The sequence below is a fragment of the Coregonus clupeaformis genome, chromosome 1, assembly GCF_020615455.1.
Source record: "Coregonus clupeaformis isolate EN_2021a chromosome 1, ASM2061545v1, whole genome shotgun sequence".
Classification (NCBI taxonomy): domain Eukaryota; kingdom Metazoa; phylum Chordata; class Actinopteri; order Salmoniformes; family Salmonidae; genus Coregonus; species Coregonus clupeaformis.
In genome coordinates, this window is record NC_059192.1 from 80424891 (window position 1) to 80435586 (window position 10696).

General features: G+C 40.6%; 1 protein-coding gene across 2 annotated transcripts; it reads right to left on the reverse strand.

Moving 5' to 3' along the window:
• Positions 1–1265: 1265 nt before the first annotated feature.
• LOC121584091 (homeobox protein zampogna-like) lies at positions 1266–3610 on the reverse strand. 2 transcript variants are annotated; one of them, XM_041899930.1, is made up of 2 exons: positions 3167–3610; positions 1266–2361 (listed from the first exon to the last, which is right to left on the reverse strand). In XM_041899930.1, the coding sequence occupies exons 1-2, from the start codon at positions 3375–3377 to the stop codon at positions 1859–1861; spliced, it is 714 nt and encodes a 237-aa protein (XP_041755864.1). In that variant the 5' UTR covers positions 3378–3610; the 3' UTR covers positions 1266–1858. The 2 variants fall into 2 exon arrangements, with proteins under 2 accessions (XP_041755864.1, XP_041755859.1); XM_041899925.1 differs by having other exon boundaries at positions 3029–3610.
• Between the last annotated feature and the right edge of the window lie 7086 nt (positions 3611–10696).

Here is a 10696-nt window from a genome sequence, read left to right on the forward strand (position 1 = left end):
TACAGATCTACTATTAATATGACATTGATTTAGGTCTACCATTCAACCACGGTCACTGTTTATGGTCCTTAATGCCAATACCTTCCGAGATCTGTTTGGAAAATCATTTAAAACCCTGTGGAGAAGGTAGGTGACATTTGCACACTTTAACCACAAAACAAATCAGGGCCGTGTCAGCAGCACGTATTTAGTTAGATGAATTATGATTTTTGGCGCAACATTTTGAAAACGTGAAAGCGTTTAGAATAAAAATGTAATAAATATAAACTAGCCTATCCTCCTGTATGATAATACACTACATACGCCCACACACACATAACATGCACACACATGCATACTGACGCCACACACATACACACACATTTCCACACTCACAACATACGTTGCTGCTACTGTCTATTATCTATCCTGTTGCCTAGCCACTTTACCCCTACCTATATGTACAGTACATAGCTACCTCAATTACCTCGTACCCTGCACATTGACTCGGTACTGGTACTCCCTGTATATAGCCATGTTCTTTTCTACTCCCTATATATATATATATATATATATATATATATATATATATATATATATATATATAGGCTAGTCATCTTAATTTTACTCGTTATTTGTATTCGTTATTCACTGTGTATTTATTCCTCGTGTCACTATTTCAATTTTGTATTTTATCTTATCTTTAACTCTGCATTGTAAGTAAGCATTTCACTGTTAGTCTACACCTGTTGTCTACGAAGCATGTGACAGATAAAATATGATTTGATCCCTTTACATTCTAAGCCTCATATTCAATTATAAAATTGGGTTGTTTTCAAACCCAGCATTTTTAGATTGTAGAATGTCGGTTATTCAATTTAGTTACTTGTAGTCTTCAAGATCTCGACCATAGGCTAATACTAACCATGTTCATAGGTATTACGTCCTCAATGGTGCAAAGTATTTTGCATCATCATGTCCACATATTGTGTGTTCAACTTCTAACCGGCAGCTAAATACAGATACAATGCAGATATTATTATTATTTGAGTACTTGTATTGTGTCTGTCATGATGAAATTCGTCATCAACCCCTAAGAATGTTTAGAAAAAAGCCTACAATATTTTGAAATCCATATATTTGTTTTTTTCTCTTTCGAATTTCATAATTTCATGAAGATGGCTGTTGGCTTAATTTGGAGAAAAAAAAGTCGTTAGTTTACCTAAGTATTTGAATTGTATTTCCGTTGTATTAATGTTTTAACGAATCTATTGCATATATGCGATCGAGTAATGTGAAAAGTTATTAGACCTATTAAGTTCAAGGCTTAGATCGAAAAGTCTATCAAAAGTGTATGAAAATGTTGGAAATACAAATGGAGTTTATTTCGATTTAGCACTTGATATTAGCCTACATATTTCATAATCCTAAATTAACCTACATTGCTCCTGTTTTATAATTAGTCATCTTTTTTTGTGTGTGTAAACAATGAAATTAGGATAATGATGACTGCCAAATTGTTTTTAAGCTTTATTTAGTTATTATTTGACTATACAGTTAAACTCGATGCACATTCCTGCGTAATAATTCCAATATTATTATCTAGGCCTTCTCTTACATGTAGGCTACTACATTTAACTGTATCCATCAATGTTGTCAGTGTAATGTCTATAGGCCCATTTGCCTTGCAGGTATACAGTATCAAAAAGCTCCCTGTGCGTTGAAATGACCTCACTCTCCAATAGAGAATAAAGAAAGTATTTAGCTACACATAAACGCATGTAGAAATGTCGTCTGGTTATCCAGTGTCTTTGTCGTCTTTTAGTAAGTCCATAAAGTTAATGAATGTCATGTGAGGAATTGTAGCTACACCATTATGTCAATGCATGCCCCCACAAAGCGCATTGCTTGAGATCCATGGCTGGAAGCAGTACATGTAGGGGTAGTATCCATATTGGTAGGCCGGGTATAGAGGCAGAGCAGGCAGACTAGGAAGCTCGTCCCCTCGGTACTGTCTCTGATCGTCTCGAACCAGGATCTTCACCGCCACTTTCTTAGCCAGTGTGGCTGGTGTAGAGGAGCTACAGGCGGCAAGTTTGGCCGCCATCTGCCGCCGTTTGGTCTTATATCTCCGGTTCTGGAACCAGATTTTCACCTGGGTTTCGGTGAGCTTCAGGGCGCCCGCCAAGTTCGCCCGTTCAGGACCGGACAGGTAGCGCTGCATGTTAAACCGACGCTCTAGCTCATAGACCTGTGCTTGGGTGAAGGCCGCACGGGAGCGCTTCTTGTTACCAGATATGGATTGGCCCACCGTGCTGTAACTACTCTCCCTCTCATCCTCATCTTCCTGATCCAGACTGGGTTGTTGTTTGTTGTTTATGTCTGTATTGGAGGAAAGAGAAAAGTAAAAGGCCTTGTGGTTATTTTTCAAATAGCAACAACATAGGCTAGTCTATATCTCTCCAGGACACAGCGTGTTTCCATGTTTACGTCATTTAGCAGACGCTCTTATCCAGAGCGACTTACAGGAGCAATTAGGGTTAAGTGCCTTGCTCAAGGGCACATCGACAGATTTTTCACCTAGTTGGCTCGGGGATTAGAACCTGCGACCTTTCGGTTCTGGCACAACGCTCTTAACCACTAAGCTACCTGCCGCCCCAAGCACTTACACTGATGTTTATTACTCAATAAATTAGGCTACAAGTTCAAAGCCAGTAAGTAGGGTTATCATTTTACTCTTAGGCGCATATATATATATATATATATATATATATATATATATATATATATATATATATATATATATATATATATATATATATATATATATATATATATATATTGGCCATATACCACAAACCCCCGAGGTACCTTATTGCTATTATAAACTGGTTACCAACGCAATTACAACAGTAAAAAGTAATGTTTTGTCATACCCGTGGAATACGGCTTTCACCCAATCAACATTCAGGGCTCGAACCACCCAGTTTATAATTGCATTTAGATTCATGGTCAATACCAATAATCTTATAGACAGACAGAGGGCTACCTTTTTTGCATGCCATGTATTCCGCATCCTCTCCAGTGGACTCTTCACTACCGGACTCGGACATAAGGTTCCGGATGTCTCCCAAACCGGGAGAGGAACTAATACTTCCTTGGCAGATGTGTTTAATCTCCATCTCACCCCACTTGTGCTCGTCACTGCAATCCGATGTGGATGAACCGGGGCCCCTCAAGCTCCCATCCCTGCTCTCGGTTTGCCGGTCCTGGTTGATGGAGGCAAGCTTTAACGTGCAGAGTTCTGTCATATCCCGTGAAGTTGGAACGTTGTCTCGTGCGTCACGTCCCCGGGTGAGGATGTCCTTGATGGAGAAAGAGGAGCAGCCCAGCGCCATGATAACATTTACGCGAAACCAAAAATAATTATATCACAACCGAAGTTTTATAGGCTACTCTCTCAACCCGCTCTCTAAAGTCGTGCGACGCCCATCCAGAGAACCCCTCAAAAGTCTAAACTCTCCAGGTATTGATCGGGTTGTCCTCTCCGTTGCTCTTCTCTCTTGATCTTCTCTCTTGATCTTCTCCCGAGGTGATTTAATTGCGGTGAAACAGCCTCTGGTCTAATCAACAGCGGATGTGTCAGTAGATGTCATGTCCACACTACAACTCTCACTACTGCCACTGAAGCCTGCGCTGATTGGCTATCTGAGCTGGTTATCCCCGCCCCAGTTCGCCTTGCCCTGTATGTCTATCCCTCAAGCACTTGACTTTAATTGAGGACGGAGAGCTACACTGGATAGGCTACTTGGGCGTCATTTGAAGACAAGGAGAAAAATCCTGCAGTCATTGTTTAAGTGTTATGTAGTAATATAATAATAATATGCCATTTAGCAGAAGCTTTTATCGAAAGCGACTTACAGTCATGTGTGCATACATTTTTACGTATGGGTGGTCCCGGGGATCGAACCCACTACCCTGGCGTTACAAGCGCCATGCTCTACCAATTGAGCTACAGAGGTAGCACAAATTCAGAACTTTTTTAACTTATGTTTGAGTTTGACAACAGTTGTTATTGGAATGAGTAGAAAGTAGTGACCGTCAACAGTTATGGGAAAGGTTTGCTGTTAGGTGGGGTGATTTTGTTGAGGGCAATCTGTGATGGGCTATTGGCTCGCGGAGCTCTGCAAGATCTAAGAACATTGGATTTGTGTAGCCTACTCTTATCTGGTTTTAATGTGTTATGAAGGATAAATAACAATGGATGTGGAGGCGGTCGTGCACCATAGCCTCACCGCCTCAGGCCTCATAGGCTATCCACACTCTAGGAATTCCATAGGCCTACGCATTTCAATATTAGCCTACATTAATTTTAGTAAAGAGGGTGACATTAAAACAGGTAGCCGACATATAGTATTTTTTTAAATAATTTTTGTCCGCAAATGTGCGCTTCGCCCCTCTGTCCATTTGGTTGTAACTAGTAACAAAAAGTTACTTTCATAGACGGTCCTGTTTTTTTTTGTTTTTCTCATGGTTTTAGAACGTTTTTCTGACACTCATTAAAATGTTTACAGTTCTAATCACCTTTCCTGTGCTTTTGCCTTGATGTGGATTTGAAGCTAAAATGGTGCGTAAATGGCCTAAACAGTAGGCTATGCATGTCCCTTGGATCAAACGCTGCAAAACTTTCAGCGAAATGACTGTTCAATCAAATAAATATTTAAAGTTTACGTGTGTACATAACGGATCAAATATCAGGTGAATGTAGTAGGCCTATATACTGTAGGTCAATGTTTGTACAGTGAGTGAAGCGCTGATTACCCTCGTGGTTTACTCAGGTGTGGCATTTCCTGTATTTGCTGAAGGGATGAGCAGAACATTTTAGGCCTTCATAAGAGATTGTTTTCAAAGAGTATGCATAAGAACAACATATCTTAGTTATGGTCAAGTGAAGAAAGGGATCGAGAAACCAACGAGCACCTCAATTAGGCTACTCATGCGATTTTAGAGAAATGTGAAAGTGAATTGTTAAGGGACTCTCAGGGGTGTCAAACTCATTCCACGGAGGGCCGAGTGTCTGCGGGTTTCGGTTTTTCCTTTCAATTAAGACCTAGACAACCAGGTGAGGGGAGTTCCTTACTAATTAGTGACCTTAATTCATCAATCAAGTACAAGGGTGGAGCGAAAACCCGCAGACCCTCCTTGTAATGACTTTGACACGTGATTTAGAAACTAGAACATTTCAGCAACAGAAAGAACACGGTCATCCATCTTACAGCAGCTCTTCTGGCAACCATGGTGAGGTTGATGCATTTGGAAAAGGGAAGACTCAGAGGATCATTGCGCGTGAATATAATAGCCTACATTCTGGAAGTAATCAGCTCACTTTAATTTAACTTGCTGTCAATGTTAGTTAGTTCATGAGTAAGTAGCGCCACCCTGTGGTAGTAATTATTACCACACTCAGTAGAATGGCTCAGTCATAACATTGGTTTGAGAGAGTATGGAAATACAGCCTGCGCCTTGACAAGTGGCTCCAACACAGAGCTGATCTTCACGATAGAACAAAAATAATCTGAATATGATCTCAAATGAAAATGTGTCATGATAATTAGGGTAGCCTATATGTCCTCTAAATACAATAATTGTGGGAAACTGTTTACATAATACGTAACTACACATTGCTAAGGTCCCCTGTAGCTCACTTGGTAGAGCATGGCGCTTGCAACGCCAGGGTTGTGGGTTCGTTTCCCACGGGGGGCCAGTATGAAAAATGTATGCACTCACTAACTGTAAGTCGCTCTGGATAAGAGCGTCTGCTAAATGACTAAACATGTAATTATGTTTCATGTTTGATCATGTTTTTATTGAGACATTCCATTGTTCTTACTTTCTTGGGATTTTTAATATAACTTTTTGTCCTACATTTTCAGTTGTATATTTTTTTTTTGTGATTGGATTTTTCTGTCATTAGCCTAGTCTAGATTATTTATTTTTTTAAGCCCAATAACCTCATTTAAAATAGTTGTGGCGTATCTACCTAAATACACACGTTACCTTGATGCGCAGCTACTCGCAGTCCCCCTCCGCACGTGCACACGCACGTACACACGTGTACAAACACACACCTCCCTTGCTGTCTCTGTCCATATTGTGCAACCTTCAGGCCTACCTTTCATTGATGTGATGACAGGTGAGTGATCTTGCCTCTTGGTTGTGTTTTGTTTTGGTCCCCTGACTAAACAGAGAGGTCTCTCTTTCTCTCTGCTCTGACTACAGAGAACACACAGCCCGGAGGTGTCAAAACATGTCTAGAGAAGAAGTAATGGAAATTCTGTTAAGCAAACCTACAGGTGTTCATGGTAGCCTATATTACAGGATATGTGTAGCCTACCTATTGTAGGTTTCTATGCATGCATTACGAAGATATACTTTTTTCAGCATCATCACAATCTCCAAAAATTCTGTATGATTCACATTTATTCAGAAGCATAGATATTGCAAACATATAGCCTACATAGGCCTATATAATGCTATTTTACAGCCTAGACATGTTTATCTATGCCTCTACTCTTTCCATCCGGGGATCCGGAGCGCATCTCTGTCATTCCCCAACCACGCTGACAGCTGCTGCTGCTGCTTGGGTAGACCAGGATGAAGGAGTAAGGTTGTCCATCAGTATTTAAGTTACTCTGCTTGGCCTATAGCTGTCTATAGGCCTACTCTATATTTGGCCTTTGTTCTCTGTAACCGTGGGAGACTGTTTTAGGAAACTCCGTGAGAGCCGTGCGCCTTGTGGATGAACTGCTATCTTTGACAGCGATAGATAGCAATCACGGCTGTGGCACTCACTCTCCACACACACATGCGCGCAGGCACACACGCTGTGACACACACACACACACACACACACACACACACACACACACACACACACACACACACACACACACACCGCGTCCTCAGGCATCGCCCTCCTGTCGCTATCTCTATTTACTTTAGGGTCTCTCTGCCACTTACCCTGACACAGGTAGGCCTATCCTCTACCGGCAGTGCAGTAGCCAGGGGAAGAGGCCTATCACTGGAGACAAACACTGTTTACGTTTTTTTTCATCTCCATTAATGGCGTCTACATATCGGATCAGTTTATGTAGGCCTATATGGAGAGGCTGGCCGTTTGTTTAAAACCGTTAACTGTCTCTAATGAGCGGCGGTGATATGGAGACCTAGAGATCAAAGTGATATGAGTTCCTCTTTTGTAAACCCAAACCATGCCACTCTCTCGGTCCATTGAACATCATCCTTTATTTGGGGACTGTGACGGAAGCCCATTCCACTGGGCACAGACGTCAATGCAATGTTTTTCACGTTGGTTCAAGGTAATTTCGTTGAAATTACATGGAAACAACCTTGATTCAACCAGTGTGTGCCCAATGGGATGTTTCCCATTTTATAGGTGGGAAGTTGGATGGAAGTTACCATGAGAACACAGTGACATTTCCTCAAGGGCAAAAGTAGTGGAAAAAGTGGCAACCCAACTATGTAATCACTGTTTCTAATTGGTTCAGGCCTTCATCCAATGACAAATCGAATTAAGGCAACTCAGTCTAATTTCAGTTTCACAGGTTAAAGGCCTGGTGCAGTCATATATTTCCACACTATGAGTTTGGAATAATACTGTGAAAATGATGAGAATGCCCTTTTTAGTGTAAGAGCTGTTTGAAAAGACTGCCTGAAATGTGGGAGGGAGTTTTGGCCTGCCTGGTGACATCACCAGTCGGTAAATTAATTAATAGACCAATAAGAGAGTTCCAAACCTCTCTGCTAACAACAGGTAGCTTTCAGTTTTCCCCACCCCACAGACCACTCCTGGACCAGCCAGGTTGTTCAAGACTGACATCGAAACTGAGGGAAATGCCTTCAAACCGGCCAATAGGGGCAACAGTGAGCACTATTACCCCATGAGTAATCCCATGGGTAATGCCATGACTCTGGATCAGAATGTTATGTGTTCGATCCCAGTCGTGGACACTTAAAAAAAAATATATATACCAAACCTTAACCCTTACCTTAACCATTTGCAATGAGTGAGTTCCTTAACTTAACCTTGAACTTCGAAATTTGACATTTGGAGAAATGGAATGATAAAGAGCAGTAGGAGAAACAAAAGTTATTCGAAATTTGACATTTGGAGCAACTTCGACATTTTACGTTTGTAGAACGTGGATGAATGTCTAATTCTGCAGTGAGACTGTGAGAGTTTGTCTCCACATGGTTTAAATGAAGAATTAGATTTCACCTCCTTCCTATAAGCCAAATTTAGACTGTTATACAAGAACAATGTCCATATCAGATTTTGCATATTGTTTATGAGTTGGCCCCACATATTTATGAATGGCTGTGCCTGATGTCCTTTGTGGTGGGCTAGCTAATTAATTGATATGATGTATTCAGGTGAGTGGACACATGGGGAGCAGTTGATTCGTGAGTTGCCCTTTGCCCGCTCCCTTACCTTATAATTCTGTATTTCTTTGTGACACCTGCTGCTCATCGGTTGTTCTCTACAAATGCTGTTTTGAATTCAAAGAAAATTGTACCTACACACTGAAGAAGGCTGTAAAGCCGAAAAGTCTGTGTACGTTATCCCTGATGCAGTGAAAATAATGTAAAAAATGTAATAATGAAGTAAGCTTTATGCAACATATTTTTGAATGCGAACCCATTACACTTTTTTGTTTGTCTGAATTCGTGGGTTTACGCACCAGCCAAGCTTCTGGGAGGGCACAGTGGTTCCTCTTTTGATTAGAGCTTGTTGCCCAGACAGTCATAACAAAATTCTTGCTTGAGAAATTCCTCTCTGCTAACAAGATATTTGTGTTTATTTTTGAAAAATTTTAATTGAAAACAATCACAGTAAGGTCCTCAAACAGGGATATGGTCCCAATCGTTTTTCCACCCTTTATTTTTCCCATAGGGTTTTTTATAAACACTTAAAATAAGGGCTGTGTTTCGTGTATGCTTACCCTGGCGGGAGGTTTGATAACCATGTAAATCTCTTTATATTTGCCTGTATTTATCCCCCCAAAATTAAACACTAATTAGCTGCTAATGTGGCTATCATAAAGAACTACAAATGCCATGATGATCTGGACAAGACTGCCGAGGCAAAGGTAAGAGTCTATGTATTAACTATCTAATGTTAGCTAAATGTAGTAATGAATAAATTGGCTAAATGTCTTTAAATGTACAATTCTGTGAACTGTCTTGTGCATGTTTTAAATTGACACAATACCTGTTAGCAAAGGTGACAGCTAGAAATAATGTGCAGGAGCTTGCAGGGATTTGTAGCCTTACATGATGTCTACTTTGATGCTAACTAGCATTTTCGAATCTGAGAGTAAATAGAGCTGAATATGTTGATAAAAGTCACCTTGTCCAAGAGAGATTTACATGGGTATCAAAACGTCATGCCAGGGTAAGCCTACAAGAAACACAGCCCTTATTAGAAGTGTTTCTAAAATCCCATATGGGAAAAATGAATGGTGGAAAAACGATTGGAACCATTTTCCTGTTTGACCGCTAGGTTTTATGGGTATTAAGACACCTCCACTGTGGGGCTCTATACTAGGCCATTAGTAAGAGATCAGTTCAGCATACTATGCTAGCCTAGGCCTAGGCCTAGAATGTCCTTGTTGGCCCTCCGTGGGTGCGCGATCAGACCATCATAGCGCATTGTCTGGATAACGTCTGTCTCTAGCCTAAATTCTCCATTCTGTCTGTCTGAGTTCTGGCTCTTGTCTGTGTCTGTCTGTGTTTCTGGCCTGCTCTGCTATATATGCATCTCTCTTCAGCTCTTCCAAAGCGACGGCTGGAAAACGGACTTCGATGGCGAACAGTATGCTGGAGCCATATCTCAAACATTTATTTTTGGTATAGCCTAACATATCATAACATGAAGACGATTAATTTACTTTAATCGTGATGTATTTTCGGTATTATTATTTTTTCTTCGGAAGTTTAATTGTATCCTTAGATTACAAATAATCAGCATAATTTTTGGCCTGAAAAAAAAGATGTGGAACTGAATTTGTCAAATGCAAAACAGAGACTAAACGTCCTTAATGTGCGGGGCACTTCTGGAGAACCTGTACAAAACTAAAGCGCGCTTCTCAATGGCCAACAATGAGAACATACAGTATCAGAAAGTAGGCTAGGCCTATCGTTTCAACCACTGTCAATCAAAGCATTTTAAAAACGCCATGAATAAATCCGACACTTGTGCACACATATTTATGCGTTTATGTACAAACACAGCACACCTTTTCTAAATGGGATTGAAGGAACTTGACCAGCCACCTCAAGTTTCATAAGGTGTAAAATCGCATTCTCTCTCTCTCTCTCTCTCTCTCTCTCTCACGCAAACGCACACACACATAGTGTTGCCCTTAGCAGGTTCCCAAGAGACCGTTTATACCCCTCATGGTAAATGTCATTAGGCCTATAGACTGACAAAGCAGCATGGGACACTGACCTGTAACCAATGCCCTATTGCAGTTTCATACTGTGTATTATATCAGCCGCATTCGAAACTATTTTCTAAACTGCGATGGAGAGTGCAAAGATACCACAATTGTATTTTCCCTCTGAAAATATAATCAACATATGCCTTCATTTTGATACCAAAATGTTTCACTTTATTTCTCAATAAAGGCTTATT